Below are 22,035 nucleotides of genomic sequence, written 5' to 3' on the forward strand. Positions count from 1 at the left end.
GGACTCGGAATCTGTAAGTAAAGGTCAGCAATGGGAGCTCCAAATGGTCGGTGAAGGTAGCATACTTGGTAGAAGATAGTATGCTACCAAGTCATCATCCATCGCTATCATCCGCATTTCTTTTCACCAGTGATGCTATTATGCAAGCCCCGGGAATATTGTGGACCTGTGGTCTGATCAGAACGTACTATCTAGTACGTGTATGCATAAATTGATGGCCCTGTCTTTTGGCCCTCGTTGCTTGATCAGTTCAGGGTTTGTCTGGTTCGACGGCGACGACCGATCAGGCTTTGTCGGTGGCTTTGCCTTGCCAGCTTTCGAGGCGACGACGGGAATGGTGACGATGGTGCCAACGCATAGGGTGCCTAACCTACTTAGTGCTTATCTAACCCACGCTAGGTAGAGTCTTGGGCTTGGTGAGCGAGGTTGGACGCGATCGACCCGAGCTACCTACGTGTAGACACCTAACCCAGGCAATATACAGTAGCTAAAACCTACCCTACATGGATGTAGAGTGTTTCGTCATGACCGAGAACAGCCAGCATCTTGGGCTGTCAGAGTCTCTTTATCTGGCTACCTTATACCCTGCCCATCGGTCGATACCTACGGTATATGACACGGGCGGCATATTCCGGGTTTCCCTGCCATTCCTTTCCCGAGACAGATTGACAGCCCTACCTACTTTGACACGAGGATCATTATAATTAGTATCGTTGAAAATCCAGAGGAAGACCCTGTAGCGCTCATTATTCGGTCTATTTAAGCACTCTACGCGCCCTGATTCATGCCATTTACTATAGCTTGGGTAGTATATAGCTTATTTAGGTACAGTCCTGCTGTCTGGCATTATGCAATAGCTGTCAGATAGTCCTCGTTAGGTAACTATTGACGATCGAAGCAGAATTCCCTGACCTCAGTTCGGCAGGCTGCCGAGCTCGCTCTGTCTACCTACCTACCTAGCTCTGTTTGCGCCCGACGCGTGGCAGCGTCGCATCTCATCTCTTGTTTGGTGCGGATGGATCTGTGTCAACTTAATATACCTACCTATGTAGGTACACACACACCTTGGTATCGTACCTAGCTACATATAATGCACCGCCGGGAAGATATCGCGTTCTCGCATGTTGTCTGCCGGCGCCCATCGTTTCCCGTCACTGATACTACGTAGGAAAAGTATCCGTGCTCGCCTTTTCTTCTCATTATTCCTGTCTCTACTTGTTTCTTGTTTTTATTTTTGCTATTGGGAGTCGGCTTTTCTCATGGGCTCATTTCCGAGAATGAGTGTGCTGTATTGTCTCATCGAGACACTTGGCTCTGTTAGCAACTTAAACCCAGACGTCTCCTCAGGTTCTGCGTGGTATATGTGATTTGTCGCATCTAGGCGGTTTAGAGAGCCACGACTCATGATAGCTGGATCTCATTTCCCGGTGGTTTGAGTCTGAATGCAAGATGTACTTGAACGCCAACAATGTAACACAAGTTCTTATTGTCTTCCCCTACCTAACTATATGTGCATATAGCGCTACTCCGGTATGGACCTAGCCTACGCCTTGTCAAGGCGGCTAGCGACAGTCTTCCAGTTGATGACATTCCAGATGGCGCTGAAATACTCGGCCTTCCTGTTCTGGTATTGCAGGTAGTAGGCATGTTCCCAAGCGTCGATGCCCATGAGAGGCACGTAGTTCCCGGCTACGGGATCTTGGTTGGCGCGAGTGACGACCTGGAGAGTGCCAGCTGCCTTGTCCTTTACAAGCCAGGCCCAGCCGCTGCCCTGAATGCCGGCCAGAGCAGTGTTCATCTGGCTCTGGAGGGTTTCGAAAGACCCAAAATCACGATCGATGGCGGACTGGGGGGTGACGAAGAACACGGGTCAGTGTGTTTGCCATTCAGACGAGAGCCCTGTTTCCCGTTCCTTGACCACGTACCTTGAGAGCACCGGCGGGTTCGCCTCCACCATCCTTGTTAGCGGGGGCCAGGTTTTCCCAGAAGAGGCTGTGGTTAATGTGACCGCCGCCGTGGAAGTTTAGCAGGGGAGCGAGGGTGGCAGCCTTGGACTGGTTGCCGCTTGCGTTGGCGTCTCCGATCTGTTGCAGGGCGCTGTTCAGGCCGTTGACGTAGGTCTGGTGGTGGTTCTTGTGGTGCAGCTCCATGATCTTGCCCGATATGTAGGGCTCGAGGGCGCCGTAGTCATCTTGGGAACGAGCGAGCGATGTGTTAGTCCGTCTTCGTTTTCCTTGAGATGCAATGCGAAAGTGACCATGGCATCCACTAGACTTCACTCTGGGTCGGGGTCCGGCTTACAAGAAAGATCGGGGAGGGTGGCCTTGCCGCGCACAAAGGAGGTGCTGGCTAGGGCTGCGGTGGCCGGCTTAACGGAGCTTGCTCGCAGAGCTGCCCGTGCGGACGGAGCTGTTGCACGAAAGAGGGAGGCCATTTTTGAAGGTGCTTTTCGACAATTGAATGTGACTAACACGGGGAATTCAGCAATCGATGTGAATATGCTATCGTGGCAGCGTTCGGGGGGAAGTGTGGGTTGTGAGATATCTTTGGTAGGTCTCTGCGAACGAGAGAATAAATTGAGAGCTCCGAGAATGATGTCAATACAGCTCAACCTCCCCAGCTTGCAAGGAGATACCTACCGGTACCTGTCAACCCCCCACTACAACACTACCTATGTAGGTACATACCTAGTACAAACACTACAACCGACCAAAGCACCGAGCTTCCCTCGCAACGGCGAAACAACTTTGCTCTACCTGGCATTCGGTATGCCTCGGCATTATATCTCGAGGTATACGAAGTATACACAAGAGAACTGTCAGGTTTACATCTATCTCTTCTCTGAGCTCTAGTCTAGCCCCTTCGTCCAATCTCGATCTCTCGGGGATATCGGCATTGGCCTAGGTAGCTTATCGGAGCATCCGATACTTAAGTAATCAAATCACCAGAGATGCCCCTCCAGGTACTTGGCCTAGGTACTTGGCCTAAGTACCCTCTCTCAGTGGGAGAGGGGGACCTGACTTTGACTGATCGACTTATTTTCATGTCGCGCCTGATCCATCATCTCCTTGATCCTCCCGTCCATATCCAAAAAAAAACCTCCCTAGATTCGACCCGGAAACGGGACGAGCGACGAGCGCGACTTCCCAGTCTAGCTGAATATGAATGACCCCTACCCAGCCGAACCGTAGTGGGACGTTGCGGGCAACATGTCTTACTATGATATCGATGCTATTTTGACTGATGCCGAGGTACGTAGATATAGGTATCCTGCATATCCTGCCGCCATTCACTCCCGGCCCCCGACTTCCTCCTTCGCGCTTCTCCCATCTTTGCATCGAGCCGTATGGGTTTTCTCGTGTCTCGTAACTAACATGGAACCATTGCCTACTGTAGAAGGTACCGTGCAAATTCGAGCTCGACGTCCCCGAATTAGGATACCTTGACAACAACCCGGCTCAACCACTGAAGAGCGGCACGGCCATTGGGCTTCCACTATGGCTCGCCGAACTGCTCGCTCTAGCCAACAGCGCCCCTAGTAGCGCTGACGAAGACGCCAAGTCGTTTGTCTCTCTGAACCTGCCGCCGTCTCTGTCCAACGAAGTCATGGCCGCCCTCAAGGCCGACCCTCGAGCTGTGCCGTTGCGAGATCAGTCCCACAACTTCTACGGCCTCGGAACCCGTATGCTGGATTTATTCGAAGAGAGGGAGATCTGCGCCATTCTCCGACGTACGTTCGTCACCAGGGCGGCCGACATTGCTCTGCACGCGGGCAAGGCTGGAGCTACCGATGACATGGGCGTTGGCGCGGGAGAAGACTTCTTGCGCGGTCTGGAGGAGTGGGAGCGGAAGCTATTCAAGAAAGCCCACGACGGCGCCAAGGGCACGAAAGAATGGATGGAGGGTGTCAAGAAGCATTGAAACTAAGGCCGAGGGGAATTTCGTATGCCAGACGACCACCTTGGGTACCTACTCAGCAGTCAAAGAGATAGAGGTATCTCCCTTCACATCTGTATTAATAGGTGGCTACCTGCCTAGGAGTGCCACGCCATGTATGCGTATTGACCCGTGCACACTACCTAGTAGAGGCTTAACTCCATGTTATACTATGGGAGCCTGTTTGTTTATCATATTTCGGTTTCTCAGTCTGCACATGTATAACTGAAATATTAGATGAAATCGGAAATGATGCAGTCAAATCAACTCCAAGTGCGGCGCGTGAGCCAGACATTGAATCTACAGTGCACTTGGGTACATGCAGTAGCGCGCTAACTGTCCAGTGTAGCGCCTTACCTGTAACTGTAAGATACCTAGCCAGCGCCACCAGGTCCTCTATTGTAACTACCTATACTGCACCTACGCTACCTTTAGGTAAGCTATTATGTAGGTAAGTACTTACCTAGGTAGGTAGCTTCCAAGATCTTTTTAGGCTTCATTGAGATTGGATGATGCGCGCGCACATTGCATAACATAATGCAAAGAAAACATCATCGACAGCCACCGTGCCATACGTATGAAGCTCTATGAACTCTCTCGGAAACTAGTCGTTTTGAAGCCATACCAACGTAGAAAACTTCCTAACCGAGCCGCCATAAGACTAGAGAGGATTGCGACAACTTTCCAACTAGAGCGACGAGCATGTCCTTTAGCCACGCTGGTATATCAAAGGCTGACGCCGCAGCCTACTCATCCTCCGAGGGCGACGAAAGCGACAATGATGGTCTAGCGCGACCGACTGTCGATCCCCGAGACGACGAATTCGGTGACTACAATCCTCGTAAACGGCGCAGGACTGGCCGCAACGCAAAGGAGAGCGCTGCCTTGGGAATATTCGGCTCCGATAGCGACGAAGATACCCCGAATAGACGCTGGAAGTCCAAACAAAATCTGCGACACAAAAATGTAGCCTTCGTTTCTGCCGGTGCTGAGAAACTGGGTGAACAGGCTGATGAAGAGGACCAAGACAACAATGATCACGATGAACTATCTGAAGACAAGGATGAGGGTCGGATGGTCGCGGGGGAGAGTGAAGACGAGGAGGAAGATGAAGATGAAGAGATGGCTGGAGTGGGCCTAGGTTTTCGATCGTCAACCCAGGGCTCTGCCCAGAGGCTTGGTTGGGGCCAACTCGCTCCAAACATGTTCGGCGACACACCAAGTAAACGGTCGAATATCATGAAGACTACATACGATGGTAGCAACCCCCTGGGGAAAAGCTTTGTTCCAACCTCTGCAAAGGAGCCCATCCTGAACCCGAACGTCGTCAATCATGAGCCATCCCCTACGTCCCAAGCCCCCAAGCCGAGTGCCTTTGGTGGTGGCGGATCCAAATCCAAATCCAAGTCATTTGCCGCGCGCATGATGGCCAAGATGGGCTACGTCGAAGGGCAGGGTCTTGGTGCGGATTCTCAAGGCCGGGCCAGCATTATCGAAGCCACCCTACGCCCACAAGGCAATGTCGGTCTAGGTACCGTGCGGGAGAAGTCCCAGCAAGAGTTAAAAGAAGAGAAGAGACAGGCGCGCTTACGAGGAGAGGATGTGCTTGATTCTGACGAAGAGCGTAAAAAGGCAAAACGCGAGAGGAAGAAGAGGGCTGGGGCTGGCGAGAGCGGTTCGGGTAGCGGCGTCAGCACACCAAGACGACCCAAGACGAAATATATGACTGTAGGAGACATAAAAAAAGCAGCTCCCGGCCTCCATATACCGGAAGCTTTTGCCCCTATTTTAGACATGACTGGACCTGATCAGCGACTGCTAACTTCTGGATCTGGCCTTTTGACTCCGACAGCAGGCGCAGCAGGTACGTCAAGCACCGAAGTAGTGGAACAGACGGAGGCTCGGAAACTAGCGAGACAGGTTCAAGGAACCCTCGCTGCCTGTGTGGAAGAGTGGAAGGCACTGGAAGAACGGAAAGCGTGGCTTGATATGGAAGTTCTACAACGGCAGCAAGAGGTTGAGGAGCTCGAAAGCGAATTTTCGCTTCTCCAGGCGTTCTCTCTTCTTTTAGGCGATATTTCACAAGCTGCGCGAGATCAGCAGTGGGATCCGGTCATATCTGGACTTCAGAAAGTCGAAACCGAAGCCCTGGGTTCAGGCTCAGATCACAATGAAGAGTTGGCAAGTATTGCAGTGGCTGCCATTCACCCCTTTCTCACCAGCGCTATCCAGGGCTGGCAGCCTCTGGAAGACCCTAATCTAGGCAACTTCGTAACCGACCTTTCCAAGGTCAAGAAGCTACTTGGTATACAATCCGACGCAACTAAGCGAGGCACCATCTCCAAGTGGACTCATAACGAGGTAGATGATTCAAATTATCTTCATGTGAGATCTACTACGCCCTACGAGAGTATGATATACAAACTTGTCTTTCCCAAGCTTGTTACAACGATATCACAGACCTGGAACGTCCAGGATGCGACACCACTTCTTACGGTATTGGAAAAATGGGAGCCGCTATTCCCTGCCTTTGTTCGCTCGCAGCTGCTGGAGCAGGTTGCTCGGAAACTTGAGAGCTCCATCTCGAGCTGGAGACCCAAGAATGAACGAAGTACACCACCACACCTGTGGATATTCCCCTGGCTCCAACATTTGCCTTCATACCATCTAGAACCAAAAGGCACGGGCGTCGTCTCCGAAATCAGACGGAAGTTCCGACAAACGATCGATTCTTGGCAATTTGACAAGGGAGTGGTACCTGGCCTCAGGAATTGGCAAGATGTACTGCGCCCTTCACGAGCACAAGATCAATGGAAACCCTTAGTCATGCATCACATCCTACCCAGCATGGGCCGCTATATTCGCACCAATTTCCGCGTCGACCCAGGCGATCAAGAGCCGTATCTGAAAATGCTACAGGGCGTAATTAAGTGGACAGATGTCATCTCGTCTTCTTTGGTAGGCGAGGTTGTCGTCCAAGAGGTCTTCCCCATGTGGCATGACGTGCTGCACCAGTGGCTCACTAGCGACGAGGTCAACTACGAGGAGGTGGGTGCTTGGTTCGAATGGTGGCAGAACGACGTGTTTCCGCCCGCGATCGCATCGCTCGACAGCATCAAGGCTGAGTTCCGGCACGGCACGGCCATGATCGAGAAGGCACTCAAGCTAGGCGACTCGGCGAAACACCTCCTCCCGCGCGCTGAGACAGACCGTGCTGCGCGCAAGTCGCGCCCCTCCAGCAAGCCGAACAGAGAACAACAGTCGAAGAGATCAGAACCCATTACAGTCCCGCCGCCACCGGCCCCAGAGCCGGCGACCTTCCGCGATGAGATCGAGGCCTGGTGTCTGGACAACGATCTGCAGTTCATCCCCATCCGCAAGACCAACGAACTCGGCCACCACTATTTCCGGCTCACGGCTCGTCTGGACGGCAAAGGTGGTGTCTTGGCGTACTTCTCCTCTTCCTCTTCTGGCTCTGGGGGCAGAGAAGAAGATGTACTCGTCGTCGAGTCACGGAAGACGAATGGCGAGTTTCGCCGGGCTGAGAAAGCGGACTGGGACGCTTTGCTCGCTGTGCTGTTTGAGGATGCGGAGGGGAAATAGGTTTTAGGGAGGTGGTTAAGAACAAAGGGGTTGGAGTTAGTTGTAAGGCTAGTGTGATGGAATGGATAAATAGCGAAAATATAGTATAGAAACTTACAGCTATCTATCTACATCTGCAAATGCGTGCATGTTCTAGTCTTCGTTTGATGATTAATAGTTGCTAAATTAGAGATTGGGTAGAGTAGAAACTCGGTCGTGAGAGTATGGCATACGCCAACTCGATGTAAAGTTAAATTACTTGACAAATCTTACTGACACATTCCACCGATGATGTTCCTTCATGTCTCATGGAGCTCCTGTAGCTAATAGTTCGATTACAACACGGATATTTAAAGCATCGACGCTTATGACTATAGATAGAGATATAGTCCAATATAGTCACGCATAAGTGCCTATGAAAGATATCCACTTCATTACCACTGTGAGAACCACACGAGCTATACTATACATTTAAGGACAAGTGGCGCTAGAGGGCATCTCCCCTCGTCTCGGCTCTCGTCGTCGGATAATGCACTTAGTTCAGAGCTATATATCTCCTAGAGACATAATCGCCATGGTAAAATAAGTTAGTTAAATTCAAAATTTTACTAACACCTGGCTTCGTCCTTGCGGTCCGTATGACTCTGTTACACATTTAACTACCGTATACTTGTTCGAGGAACAAATCCTCAGTACTATTCTTCTCGCGCTCCCATTCTTTGGGAGATTGGTCCTTAGATATCTGGTATCCGGTATGGAGACGGGGAAATGGCAGAAAAATGGCGATTTAGCTCGATGAGATAGTAGGAAATGGGTGTTTGATTCGGTGCGTTAGATGCTATGTATCAATTTTTTCTTGTGCCAAATATCTGCTAGGAAATGGCTGTTGGTTATGATGATAATGTTGGCTTGGTCTTCACGTTACTGTCCTAGTTACTTTCAATCCTCCTGCTTAGCTGATTTCCAAGATCTGGATTTTCTACATGAATCTACTAGGGCCATTTGCTGTACACTGTAGTTTCTCACCCAGCAGCGATAATAACTGAAATCTCTCATATAAGCTTACATATGGAAAGCCTAATTGACCCATTTAAATACCATCTATAGCTATCCGTTTATTCTATCTATAAGGCGTATATGAAGAAGTCTTTACATTAACGATAACAAGGGCTAGTAATAGGCCGAGAAATTAACGCTATTCTCAATATAATAATCTTTTAGGTCTGAAGAGGCCTTTTGGCCATAAAATCTCTTCTTCCTGGCCGTGGTGGCGGGTATGATCCTATGTACAATTGATACGGCATTTGCTGGCCTTCAAATCCCGTGAATAAGTCTTCTGTATGATCTCACTTTGTTGTATGTCTTATCAAGAGGACTTCTATAACGGATGCGCCCGTAGCCGTAGTTGGTCTGCATGTTTCTCTATACGCACATGTAACAGTGACCAAGATGCATAAAACTTGACTCATACGGCGGCCGCCCAGACCACCGAGATAAGTCAGAACAATGCCGTGGCCAGAAGCCGTGGACTCGATGGACGGTTATCAGTCACGGGAATTGAGATAGGGGCCGGGTTCCACGTGCCCCAAAATATATCTCAGCTGTGGGCAACCTCCCCCAGTAATCTTGATGGCTTTGATACAAGATAGGTAAAAGCAGTGGGGTTTCAGCTTGAGTTGGAGATGTCATTTACCTGGTTACCCGTGTAGGAGGCGAGTTACCCCAGGTCTTGGCCCCGCGGCTGCTAATTAGACAATGCGGAGAAGCTCGACTTGGCCATTTCTGGACACGCGTAAATTAGCAACGCAAGAGGTGAGATTGGGCTGCATCTGGGCCAACTAGTGTATGCATGTAGGACGTCCATGTAGCAGTGATTAAGACTGATCGACGGTATATAAGAGATGGCGGTGACAGGGCATCCTCTTCGATGTGCCCCGTAAACTTTGACTTCAGTAATAGGGGCAAATCTCTGTTCTGCTGTCACCATGACGACTCCCGACTTGGCCAAAGATAATTTGGATGTAGAGAGAGTGAGTACAGTGGAAGATCTCAAGGAAGAAAGCCAACAACAACCCGTCTTGTTCGATGCCGTTGCCGAGAAGAAGCTTCTTAGAAAGTGCGATCTATACGTCCTTCCGCCCGTCAGCTTCATCTTCTTCCTAGCCTTTCTCGATAGAACCAACATCGGTAAGTACCCGCTCATCCAGTCAGCACTGTCATACCAAGTGGCAGTTTTCAACAAGTATCGGCTGACGGTTTGATCCTCAAGGAAATGCGAGAATACAAGGGTTGACAGAGGACCTGCAATTGTCCGGCCACGATTACAATGTTGCGCTCTTCATCTTCTTTATTCCCTACATTTTGTTCGAAGTTCCCGTACGTTACCTGCCTACCTACCTACGTGTTCGAGTCGGAGATTCGTCCCTGACTGAATGGGACTGTGGATAGTCCAATATCATAATCAAGAAGCTTGCACCCTCCACGTGGTTAAGCCTTGTCATGGTGCTTTGGGGTATGCCTCTATTACCCTGTAGCTCGTACGCCAAACAGCTAATTTCAGAAAAGGCATAGCCACCGTTGGTCAGGGCTTGATTCGGAATATCGAAGGTCTGATCGCGTTGCGATTCTTGCTGGGTCTATTCGAGGCCGGTGTTTTCCCAGGTCAGGACCATTTCCATCATCTAGTATCATTGGCTTCTTACGATACCAAATTGACACTTGTCTAGGTTGTGCCTACTTGATCAGCATGTATTACAAGCGTTTCGAGCTTCAATGGCGCATGTCTCTTTTTTTCTGCGCCGCTATCATAGCAGGAGCAATTTCGGGACTACTGGCTTATGGAATCGCCCACCTGGGCGGAGTTGGCGGTTATGGTGCGTGGCGCTGGATTTTCATTCTAGAAGGGCTGTTCACTATCGTCGTCGGCGTCATATCAAAGTGGTGGATAGCAGACTGGCCTGAAACTGCGAAGTTTCTCACCGATGAAGAGAGGAGCCTTCTTATCGCACGCCTCGCCCAAGACACTGGTGAAGCAAAGAGTTGAGTCACCCTATTCCCTTATTTCCGCAAACCCATCTCAATATACACGATATTGCCTCTAGTAGAACCTTTTCTTAGGCTGTAGTATCATAGATTTCTAACATCAAAGTGATAGTGGATGAACTTACTCCGAAGGCCAGAAAACGCATCCTATCCGATTGGAAGGTATACGTAGGAACCTTGGCTTACCTAGGCATAGTGAACACGGGTTATTCAGGGTCTGTGAGTTCTCTTCCCTACCCAGCCCAGTAATTGTCGAGCAGCACCTAACACCGCTAGTTCTTCATTCCAACAATTCTGAACGAGATGGGCTACAAGGCTGCCGAAGCCCAAGTACGAACTATTCCAATCTACGTAGTGTCGACTGTAATATGCTTGGTAGTCGCATACGCAACCGATCGGCTAAAACATCGGTACACGTTCGTCATGGGTGGCCTGGCTGTGGCCGCCGTGGGCTACGGTCTTCTACTTGGACAAGAAGGTCTTTCTGTTGGCGTCAAGTACTTTGCGCTCTTCCTCATCGTGGGCGGTGGTTATGCGGTACAGCCAATCGTGATCGCATGGCGTACGTATCCCCTGAAGTCAATTTCTTCCTATCTTAGCAACTTGCGGAAGCAAGATCCCTCCCCTTTTTGGATGATCAACACGTCTCGCGATCATGAAGAACTCCCTACATCCCGTTTACTCTACCTGAAAGAATAATTGCTGACTTCAGTGAATTTTAGTGGCTAACAACGTGTCGGGCCACTACAAGCGATCTGTCTCATCCGCACTTCAGATCGGGTTCGGAAATGGTAAGATAACATTTCACACTACTCTATCTTCCCTCGTAGAGTATACTTGTTTGGGGGGGGGGGACTCCTTTTCCTCAGATCAATTGCGCGCGAGCCTGGTAGCTCGCTCATCCCCCGAGGAATCCTGTAGTACAACATCGTTTGGAGAGACAATGCTGACTTACGTGTAACAGTGGGTGGCATTGTAGCGTCCAACATCTTCTTACAGAGCGAGGCTCCTCGATACACAACCGGATATGGAGTCAGTCTCAGTTTCTTGGGTCTATGTGCTTTGGCTTGTACTGTTCTCTTCTTTGGGATCAAGCGAGAGAACAAGAAAAGAGATCGCGGAGAACGTGATTATCGACTTGAGAAGGACGATGCCCATAATCTCGGCGATGATCATCCTTCTTGGCGCTTTACTTCTTAGGCGGCTTGGATTAGATATCATAGAAACTTATCTGGCTAAGCATGAGCTGCATGTTTGCTAATGTAGAATGGATATGGAATAATGGGAGGTTATGAAGTTGAAACCAAAAGCAAGAGGCTTCGTTGTTAGTCGCTTGATGCTTGCATCCTATTATTTGTATAGTTCCAGGCCAACTTTATTGCCGATCAAATCACAATAAACTATTGGATTTCTCACTCTCGTTGCGTCAATAGCTTGTTGTTAGTGCAATCCAGCTTACCCACCGTCACAATCTCAAGCATAGGATCAGAGATATTTAGTCGACATACAAAACGAGGTACAAAAGCAACACAGCCTACAGACTCAGTTTCTGTCCTGCCCTATATACACCAGGTCCACGTAGCAGATATTGACCATAAATTTATTTGCCATAGCTATGCCAAACAAGCTGCGATATAAGAATTGTTATGAGTCTCCTAAGAGGAAGCACATAGCCGTCTTCCATTGCGTCATGTGTAAAGATTAAATCTTAATTCACATATGTGATTTCGGTACCTCGATCGTGAGTGTGGCTAGGAGATTGTTCATTTTTGAAGACAAAAAAGGGTGCATATCCCACGTTTAGGAATGCAATGCACATGTGATTATGCCGTATATACATAGAATGCTATATAATAATCTATTATTTCTAGGTGGGCGTTGACAGCCACGCATAACGCCTCTAGCTTTAAAAGACAGTATGGTAGAGGCGTCTCCAAGCAGGAAGCGTGGCAAGGTGTCGGCGGTACTCGTTTATCTCTTCCCAGTTGTGTTCACGTCGACCAGTATCAACATCCATCTCAGCAAGACTCAACCAACCCTTTCGCTTCCATGCGTAACCAGCGGCCCAGAAAACGAGAACAACAGGCAGGGCAAGGTAGGAGTTGAACCAAGTCTCGGCATCTCCAAGGTTCACACCAATAGGTGAGATAGCAACGTAGAACTACAAGGCTTTGTTAGCGACATACAATTTCTCTAAGCGGAATAAATGGAAGTATACTCACCTGAGCAGCCAGAACCAAGAAGATGAGGAACAATCCCAACCATGATCCGTAGACACCTCCGATAGCCTTAAAAGGAATCTCGTCTAGGGTGTGACCGTGGTAGGCCCAGGCAGAGCGGAAGCGGATATGAGCAAGACAGATCGAACCCCAGGTGAAGAGCGCAGCAAGACCAGACAGAGCTTGCAACCAGCCGAAGACGACTTCACCACTAGAAGCCAACTCAACGTAGGCAAGACCGCCAAAAGCCAACATGAAGACGACGGAGGGGAGAGGTCGGCCACTCTTGTCGACGTATGTAAAGAGCTTCGGGGCATAGCCTTCTTGGGCCAAAGCAGTCAAGGTACGGCTGCCACCGTAGACACCAGACACACTAATGGATATGACGGAAATCAAGATAACCACGTTCATGAAGTGGTCAAATCCGAACAGACCGGCATACTTACCAACCAGGACAAATGGCGAGGCGGAAGGGTCGTTGGAGCCAGAGTTGAGCAAGCGAGGGTCGGTGTAGGGGATGAGTAGGCCGACGAAGAGAAGACCCAGGACGTAGAATCTGTAATAGTTAGCGTTAGCATGCGAATCGAGTTTCAAGGGAATGAATAGAGACCTACAGGGTGATACGCCAGAAGACTTGCTTAATGGCGCTAGGCAAGGCCTTGGAGGGGTTGGAAGATTCGGCAGCAGCGAGACCAACCAGCTCTGTTCCACTGAAGGCAAAGGCAGCAGTGACGAAGACAGAGCAGAATCCCTTGAAGCCGTTGGCGAAAGCACCGGGCTCATACCATAACCGCGCCCCATAGTACTGGTCGTACCGGTGGCCACTGGGACCACCACCGAGAACTAGAACGAAGGCGATAATGATGAAGATGACCGTCGCGCTCAGCTTGATCAACGACGACCAGAACTCTTCCTCGGCATAACCAAGAGTACCAAAGACATTGACGAAGATAATGAAAGCCCAGAAGACACTGATCCAGACGGCGGGGCTGATATCTGCGTTCCAGTAGGCAATCGAGATAGAACAAACGGTCAACTCCAGTGGTACGACGACAAGCCATTGAAGGACATAGTTCCAACCAATAGCAAAACCCCACGAAGGATCGATAAAGCGAGTAGAATAAGTGTAGAAACCACCAGAGACAGGATACATAACAGCAAGTTCACCGAGAGCGTAGACTACAGAGCCGGGTTAGTACTCCAATCCTGGCCGGCGCCATACGGGGCGCCATCGAAAGTTCACCAGCAAGTAAAGGGCTTCGAGGCAAGAATGTAATCTTGTACGTACCGACGTTGAAAATCATGATACCAATAATCAAGAAATCAATAATGAGGAAACCGGGGCCCTGTGTCACACATGTGTTAATGAAAAATATTCAACCACGATAGGGAAGCATGAGCATAGGCTCCGGCCACCACCGTCCCACACAAGATGTGAGTGGTGGGACAACGACAGACCAATTCGCGGCTCAATCAGGATATTTACGTACTCCTTTCATCAGAGCGCTACCAGAACCGACGAAGAAACCAGCACCAATGGAACCTCCAATGGCAATCATGTGTAAATGTCGGGGCTTCATGCTACGATCAAGCTCGACGATGCCATGACCATAGTCACGCATCTTGAAAGACTCCATGTTCAAACCATTTCGCGTCAAGAAATTACCAGATCGAACAGGGCCCTCAGAAACATCGTGCGCGTAGCTCGGAGGGGTACCCTCCTTCTCGTCTTTGCTCGACATGGTGGGTGATAGGCGATGCAATCAAGTTGGTATTAAACGTATGAAGCAAGAAGCCACTTGAAATAAGTGAGAAGAAAGATAACAATCAAGAGACCGTCGACTGCTGGCAGGCAGTCAGACTTGCCACCGCGTGATGTTGGGAAAACGAAGGGACAGGAGTGTGACGGAACGAGGACAAAGAGAACGCGCGAGGGGAGGCGCATGCGATACCTTTTATCCCGTCGTACTTAGACGGCTCACTGACAGATAAAGCGTGCCACAGCGCGGCGCACATCGACTACCACCGCGACCACTTGCACCACCACCACCAACAACCAGAGCACCACCTACGGACGCTCCCGACAAACTCCCAGTGCCACTGTTGGTACTGTGCAGACACTTACTTAGTGTACCAGAAGGGGGCGCACTAAGGCCCCAGACACGCGGGCAGGGGTAAGGGATAGAGACAAGGACAAGGATTGGGCCAGGGCAGACGGACCAAGACGACCAAGTGGGGGATCAGAGGCTCTCATTCGGCTAGGGCATGGAATTACAAACATGTAGGTGAGGAGGCCAGTACACCAGTATTCTTGGTATTCATCAAAGTCCTGCTCTGCCTACTGAAAGCCAAGGTTGGACAATCGAGTCGCGTGATAAACACCGCCGATCCCCACCACATCAGGAGGCACAAGAAGGACACTACTCAGTAGGACGCGATAGTAGCTAGATACGCTACGCTGTTATTGGCAGTGGCGTTCCCAAAGCTCAAGTCGAGGGCAAGTTTGGCATCATTGCGGAAACGACGGTCTATCTATTTTCTCAGTCGTTCTTTTTGACGACTGTTTCGTGGGAGGTGGAGAGGGGGCGTATACCACTTTCTTACATGTAAGAGATATAGTGATGAAAACTCGTATACTTACCTACTATGCAGGACATGGCGCAAGGTGAATACATCTAGGTATGTCGTCTCCACGTAGGTGAAGGTAATGTGGTGTAGCTGATTCGTACCCGATTCGACTCGACTCGCTCTGAGGCAAATAACGTACTCTTGGCTACAAGGCAGAGAGAGTCACAGACATATCTACTTGGGAAGTAAGACCGTCATGGCCGAAATTGGATATATGCCTACCTATTCGGGTAAAATGAAGTTAAAAGTTGCCAATACATCACACTACACACTAATTACACTACTTTCATCGTAACATGGTAGAAGGAGAGTTCCCTCCAGACTTGTTCCCATCCCTAAGTAAACTATTACGACCATACTAGTAGTACAAGTAGAACTGAGTAGGCGCTCTGTGACACTAATGATATACCAGCGCTCTACCAGATACTGTAGTACATGTGGCTATTAGTAGGTGCCACACTAACGGGACCGAGACTAATTCTCTCCTCTAATTAGAGAGATAATACGGAAGGATATGATAGGCAGATATTATTATATCTAGTCGAGCGCTTCTGAATTGGGCAGTAGGTTGGTTCCAGCACTTGTGGAGGGGTTCCACAGCCAGAGATAAGAATCCCAGGACCGTTGGTTCTTTTCACTTGGGGTAGATTTAGGGTATCAAATTAAGAATTGCACTATGAAGTAACTGCCAGATGCCTGGACCATACCAGAAACCATACCGAGAAACTACATACTAGTCTTGTAATACTTAGGTATTGTGGTGGTGCGCAGGGCACTAGCCTACCAAGTATCATACTACCCATGATCAGTGATCATCCCATAATCACTCAAGGTCGAATGCAGAGACGATGGCGGGACGCAGGTGTCGGCACCAAATAAGGGCTCTAGCTTATGAAACCAGCGGGCTGAATGGTGGTGACGGACGCAGTCTCACACACCCGTAGCTGCATGTCTGGCACGTGGCGATGTGAGAATCAACAGCCCATACGAAAAGGGACCTTCTTGGTCAGACCAGAGTCAGACCTTCGGTGCCCCTTATAAGCTGTACATGTACTGCACAAGAGTGGCGACAAGACTCGGCTGAGCCGACAACGAAAACTATGAGCAGGATAGGCAATGCCGTGATTGACATGGCCAACAGACTTCAACGGCGACAAGACGAAAACAACCCGTATCTCTACTATTGCGTATTTCATTATGTCAGGACATATGGTTCAGCTTTCCATCTACACTAGATTACTTACCCATTTTTTTCTATATCTCCAGACCACCTACCTAGCTGGAAAGGGTGATACGATCTGGAAGCCATCGTGTTTCCTCAGTGGCGTTTAGACGAGACGGATATACATACTAAATACGTAGTATCGGAACTGCTACCTAGGTTAGGTAGGGCGGATCTTGGCGCTAGTCTTTTCGAGCACTTATATGTAAGACTGTAACATACATCATCCTTAATTGCTCATATAGTACTTAGTATGCCTATGCAAGAACACATACTTACTAGTAGTTCACGGCGTAAAGGAGTACCACATGTAAGTAGGCCAAGGGATATCATACTACAGTAGGTGTGTGGTTACACTAGTGGTTGCCACTACTGCACAGAAGGCCTCACAGAACACATCAACAGTTTCCAAATCCAAATAATTCTCCGCACCGCCCCCGGCAGCATACTAAGTACAGTGCCGTTCATCTACTCCCGCCTACATACAGCGGAGGACAGCCTACCGCCTTCCGCCAGCCGTCTATGTGGAAGGGGTAGGAGCTTGCAGGACACTGCAGTACCAAGAATCGCTTCTGATATTGGCATAAGCCACCTGTATCGCCATTGGCCAGGGCCGTTAAACACCTTCTCCTTGCGGCTAACCCGTGCCGACGATCAGGCTAGGCGGGAAGAAGAAATGTCGAAGAAGTCTTCTGGAAAGAAAAAAAAAAAAAAAAAAGACAAAACGGGGCCACACTCTGAAGTACATAGGGGTAGTGTACCCGTACATAGTAGACTCTGCTGTAGACTAGCAAAGAGCAGCAAAAGTCGGGCACCTGAAAGTCTTGGAAGAAGGGGTAGAAGGAGGTTTTAGTTGAGAGGGTCTGATAGGCGTCTCTCGGAGCTTCGTTGGGGGATTCACCATTGACATACTTCACCTAACAGTGGTGAGTCGCAAAGCAAGGGTAGAACAGAGCAGAACACAACCAACCACACGAACCCCTCGGCATACCCGGGTCCAGGGAACGGGTCAAGAAGGGTGATCTGAGGGTGATAAGCGAGCAGGCAAGCGAGCGCCACGGGTGACACAACATCCGTCGATGCCGCCATCTTTTTCTTTCTTTCTTTCTTTCCCTTCACTAATACCACCTACTTACGTACCCCCTACGTTGCCTAGATAGGTATTCTAATACTCTAAGTATGTAGGATTCATATGATGTTATGATGTTATATCTGTGTTTCCTCGCGCGCATGTTGTACGGCAATGCAGATAAAAAGAGGAACACTAAACTAATGCTATGGAGTGGTCATCTCGCGGCAAATGAAGGTTCGAACACAGCACTTAATGTTAGTTAAACTACTATAGCTATATGTATCCTTAGTATGTATGTAGCGCGTGTATTAATGGAGTCCTAGATAACGATGGATGACGATGAATTAGGCATGAGCATGACTTTCATATCGTCTGTAGGAGCTACACTAACGCTAGTTAGTCGCCCAGGTAGGAGGTTATGGTGTATTTAAGTACAGTAGTGCAAAGTGTATTTATCAGTACAGGAGGGTTGAGCTGGGGCATAGACGGGCCGACACCAACGGCGTTTTTTTTTCCTACTCTCTCTCCTAATTCTTTCACAGCCGCATCAAGGACAGGCAACAAAATGTCTCGTTGTTCCTAATATCACGGGATCGTGGCCGCCTAAAGTCCTACACTATATAGTACCCAGATGGTCTCGAACGATCCCCAGACTGCGCTATTATGGAGAGACTGGAGAGAATGGAGACTGACAACAATCACCACGAGCGATCTATCCGTGTCCATGCTTCTCTCCGCACACTAGGTGATGAATTTTACGTATTTTTTACCAACGGCCAGATCGAGCTGGAGTCGAGCTGCGCTCCAGGGCTCGCCAGGGGTGCTGGCCTGGCTGGCCTGGCTGGTCTGTTCATGATATCTCGTACGTAATAGCGCTTTGGTTCGTTGGCTCTGTTGGCTCCGTGCCCCATACTCATGTCTCTAGCCAGTATCTAGTGTACAGTTAGTGTGTAGGATCCGTACCAGATGTCGTACGTCCCTAGTACTATCATCTACTTAAGTATGGAGTCGGACAGGAGGAGAACACACGGTCGCGGGGTAGATAGGCATCACAGCATTGAATATTAATTTAGCAATTTCGTTTACGTACGTACGTACCTTTTTTTAAGTGTAGGCTCTTTCTTCCTAGGTCATTTTCACTTAAGTACATCCGTATACTTACATTAGACGGTAGTAGTCTGTATTTCCACTCCTCAGTACTTACCTATTTCCTGGGTTAACATCCTACGAATGCCCACATACCTAGTCTTTGTGCTGATAATTTCAATGTTGGTGTCCAAAGAGAGCTCCTTCGTGCCGTTTTGGCTCTACTCTGCTCTACTTAGCAGGCATTATAATCCGCTGCAGGCCCGGTAACTCCTCCATCTGCCCTCCACTAACTGGCCCACTGACCGAGGGCCTGGGATTGTGGATTCGACCCCTAAATCCACCTTGCTCTACATAGTACCTACCTAGGGTAGATACATAGTCCAAATACCATTAATACCGTCCATTATGAGTAGTTCTATTGCATGGTGAGGCGATGAGCAAAAAACCTGGCACTACCTCCCCCCTCTAGCTGGTTGAATAGCGAGAATAGGTGGTGTTTTGGGGGGAGGGTAGTGCCAGGTTTTTTGCTCATCGCCTCGCATGGGGCCGGCAGTGTATCGTAGTGGACTGTAATGTACGCTGCTTACAGTACCTATGCATATGTAGTGTACCTACAATTCTTCTGATTTACCGGTAACCTAACATAGTACAGGCAAGTGTTGGCAATGCTTACTACATGTATGTAAGTAAGTACTTAGGTAGATATTTGTAGCTTGGAGGATCGTACTTGAGCCGTGATATACCTATGCTTGAAAGGCAGTCTGATAGGCAGAGAGGTATGAGATGTAGTGGAGCTATCTACATGGTTAACACATGTGTATTTGTTGGTGACACCTGACAAGCAGCAGGGCATTCATTCATCTCACCTTGCTGACGACTCTCTCGGTCAGACTCGGTCATCGTGTTTAAAGAACAGCGGACCAATAGTCACGATGGCTGTTCCTATTGCCCGCTACCTCTCTCGCTCTCTGGCAGTACCTACTCTGGCATTCTGCTGTGCGCCCATTGCCCGTCGCCCGTCTACAGGAGGAGCAGATCTTATGGTAGCTGAGAATCGGCGAATCACATGTTTAGAGAAATAAGTGAGCGTCGTCACTAGCGCGGTCTAGGATTCGACATTTGACATTGGAGCGATCATACTGACGTGTGATGTACGGCCCTTTGCCCACATCAGAGACGCATCTTCGGGAGCATCTAGTTGATCTACTGTACCTAGTCCTACATTTTGTACGATATGTTACTATACCGCACGGTGTTATCTATCCATGAGATACTATGTTCAAAGAAGCGTCATTGTTGCGGATGCCAAACCCTGCACGCTCTGAATAAAGTAAGGCAGATACTCCATCTACTCTTCACCCCAACTCGTTAAATAAATGATTTGCCAGATTCTGCCAGATCCTGATTCACTATTCATCATGAGTCGCTTAGAGCCCCCGTTCTCCCAGATTGTATATATATACACAAGCTGGACTCAGTCTGGTGGCGACTAGCCTTGTCAGTCATCATGTGCTTGGCGCAGAAGAGTCCATCAGCCTTGGTCACCCACTCTGCTCTAGAACACCTCAAGGAACCGCAATTCTACAAGGCGAGATTCAGAACATACTGGTCAGTCACGGGGCTAGCTCGACAGTCATGATACCGATAACCCCACTCAATCACCACCGTCTATGATGGAACCTGTCCCAAGCTGTACAGCTGATCATACCCATTCTGATCGGGATAGTTGATACATACTGCGTTGTCCATCGATGCCCATCATGGTCGTTACCGTCCGAACCAGATGTCGGCGCTAAGAATGTAAGGCAAGACGCCCCAGACGCTCCAGGCTACATCGCTTGATGCGTCCAACGTGGTGTCGAGACATTGATCGAACGACGACGCCCGCGCGCCGCCACCGGGCTTGTCAACATGGCTACTTGCTTGTTCACTCAGCCACCTTCGCCATGCTACATCCGCCAAACGCCACTTTCGTAATGTCAGCTACCGAGTGTAACCACACAATGGTTGATTCGGGTTTCTTTTGCAGCGGCCTGGGAGGGGTAGGGATTCAGTGAGATGGAATTTGCAAAAAGCCCATCACCAAAATGGGCGATCTTTTACATACGCGACAACCACTAAAGGTTTGGTCCCCTCAACTAATGATTCATTAGATAGCGGTTGAGTTAACAAAACTAACCTCGTCTGGTGCCTTATCGGGCACCTGCTGTCCCAACATACTCGTATGAGCCCAGAACTGGACCTGACGGAGCCGTTCTCGTAATAGATCACACCGTGAACTAGAATACTCCCGGCATGCCTTCATCATCTCCAATCTGCCTCCTCGCGCGGGGCTGGGTTGGGGATGATCGGTTCGCGACCGCTGCTCCATCTCCTGGATTATGAATCTGATAATTTCTAGCTCCTTCTTCGACGTTTCTAGGTCCTGGCTTAGGTCAACTGTGGCCTCCATTAGCCAGTCGGAAGCTTCGGCATTATCGGCAGCTTTATGTTTGCTTTTGTCGGAGGTTGTGCCTCGTTCGCTGTATGAGTACGCCTCGGTCATTGTTCTGCAAGCCTCATCGGCTTCAAGGATGTTGATGTAGATTTCAGGCACTGCCGAGCCCGCAGCGGTCTCTTCAGATGCACGTTACCAGTCTAATTATCAGTGCACCCATCTATTGATTCTGCACGTTTTGAAGCTGGTTTCAATAAACGAAACGCAAGATTAGGATTGACGCTTGCTTTGTTGTGCCGATACTTACTAGCGAAACCTCTTGACATACAAGAAGACAAGGGAAGATCCGCAGCCATGAACCTAACCAAAAGCAATATGTAGCCGACAAAGAACTCCTCGATCAGAGTATTTATTATAGGAATTCTACGGAGTACATAACATTTTAATGGCCACTGAGTCAAATTTACTATTCCATTACGTGGTCATAACATATATTCTTTTCTGCTGAAGACTTTTCTTTCGCAGAATCCACGTTTAGCTATAGTATGTCCATGAATTTTAATTACATCTTCAAAGTGTGAGACAGTAACGTGTTATTATTGCACTTGCTTATAATTAATTACACGCCCCTATTAAAGAAGACAGATGCTGGCCTTTCGTTTTAACAAGTATAGCAGCGATGTTAAAGAGCAGAATGTTCTCATCAGTAAGTTCATTTTGGACAGCACTTGAAATTTCTCGGGGGCGTGACAATATTCTTAGTACTCCTGACGCCCATGAAAGGAATTCCGTTTTTATTGGTCCATAA

At 49.0% G+C, this 22,035-nt stretch overlaps 6 protein-coding genes across 6 annotated transcripts; 3 read left to right on the plus strand and 3 right to left on the minus strand.

Annotated features, from left to right (window-relative positions):
- Positions 1 to 1,455: 1,455 nt before the first annotated feature.
- On the minus strand, positions 1,456 to 2,827 carry F5B22DRAFT_205331 (iron/manganese superoxide dismutase domain-containing protein). Its single transcript, XM_047969639.1, has 4 exons — positions 2,646 to 2,827; positions 2,302 to 2,466; positions 1,926 to 2,191; positions 1,456 to 1,846 (listed from the first exon to the last, which is right to left on the minus strand). The coding sequence occupies exons 2-4, from the start codon at positions 2,432 to 2,434 to the stop codon at positions 1,544 to 1,546; spliced, it is 702 nt and encodes a 233-aa protein (XP_047830469.1). The 5' UTR covers positions 2,435 to 2,466; positions 2,646 to 2,827; the 3' UTR covers positions 1,456 to 1,543.
- A 76-nt stretch (positions 2,828 to 2,903) lies between these two features.
- F5B22DRAFT_205064 (uncharacterized protein) lies at positions 2,904 to 4,006 on the plus strand. The gene is made up of 2 exons (XM_047969637.1): positions 2,904 to 3,251; positions 3,397 to 4,006. The coding sequence occupies exons 1-2, from the start codon at positions 3,210 to 3,212 to the stop codon at positions 3,919 to 3,921; spliced, it is 567 nt and encodes a 188-aa protein (XP_047830470.1). The 5' UTR covers positions 2,904 to 3,209; the 3' UTR covers positions 3,922 to 4,006.
- A 437-nt stretch (positions 4,007 to 4,443) lies between these two features.
- Positions 4,444 to 7,641, plus strand: F5B22DRAFT_608634 (GC-rich sequence DNA-binding factor-like protein-domain-containing protein). The gene has a single exon (XM_047975082.1). It carries the CDS (start codon positions 4,639 to 4,641, stop codon positions 7,537 to 7,539), a length of 2,901 nt encoding a protein of 966 aa, XP_047830471.1. The 5' UTR covers positions 4,444 to 4,638; the 3' UTR covers positions 7,540 to 7,641.
- A 1,551-nt stretch (positions 7,642 to 9,192) lies between these two features.
- Positions 9,193 to 11,975, plus strand: F5B22DRAFT_608635 (major facilitator superfamily domain-containing protein). The gene is made up of 9 exons (XM_047975083.1): positions 9,193 to 9,705; positions 9,788 to 9,894; positions 9,967 to 10,030; positions 10,084 to 10,179; positions 10,245 to 10,556; positions 10,673 to 10,779; positions 10,837 to 11,122; positions 11,283 to 11,351; positions 11,525 to 11,975. The coding sequence occupies exons 1-9, from the start codon at positions 9,504 to 9,506 to the stop codon at positions 11,758 to 11,760; spliced, it is 1,479 nt and encodes a 492-aa protein (XP_047830472.1). The 5' UTR covers positions 9,193 to 9,503; the 3' UTR covers positions 11,761 to 11,975.
- A 115-nt stretch (positions 11,976 to 12,090) lies between these two features.
- On the minus strand, positions 12,091 to 14,769 carry F5B22DRAFT_608639 (amino acid permease/ SLC12A domain-containing protein). Its single transcript, XM_047975084.1, has 5 exons — positions 14,270 to 14,769; positions 14,068 to 14,125; positions 13,394 to 13,958; positions 12,783 to 13,335; positions 12,091 to 12,721 (listed from the first exon to the last, which is right to left on the minus strand). Exons 1-5 carry the CDS (start codon positions 14,519 to 14,521, stop codon positions 12,467 to 12,469), a joined length of 1,683 nt encoding a protein of 560 aa, XP_047830473.1. The 5' UTR covers positions 14,522 to 14,769; the 3' UTR covers positions 12,091 to 12,466.
- A 5,788-nt stretch (positions 14,770 to 20,557) lies between these two features.
- On the minus strand, positions 20,558 to 21,335 carry F5B22DRAFT_647050 (uncharacterized protein; the record flags this gene model as incomplete). Its single annotated transcript, XM_047978813.1, has 2 exons — positions 20,558 to 20,758; positions 20,970 to 21,335. The coding sequence occupies 2 exons, from the start codon at positions 21,333 to 21,335 to the stop codon at positions 20,558 to 20,560; spliced, it is 567 nt and encodes a 188-aa protein (XP_047830474.1).
- Between the last annotated feature and the right edge of the window lie 700 nt (positions 21,336 to 22,035).

This window comes from Xylaria bambusicola (assembly GCF_022495145.1).
Source record: "Xylaria bambusicola strain CBS 139988 unplaced genomic scaffold F5B22scaffold_23, whole genome shotgun sequence".
NCBI classification, from domain to species: domain Eukaryota; kingdom Fungi; phylum Ascomycota; class Sordariomycetes; order Xylariales; family Xylariaceae; genus Xylaria; species Xylaria bambusicola.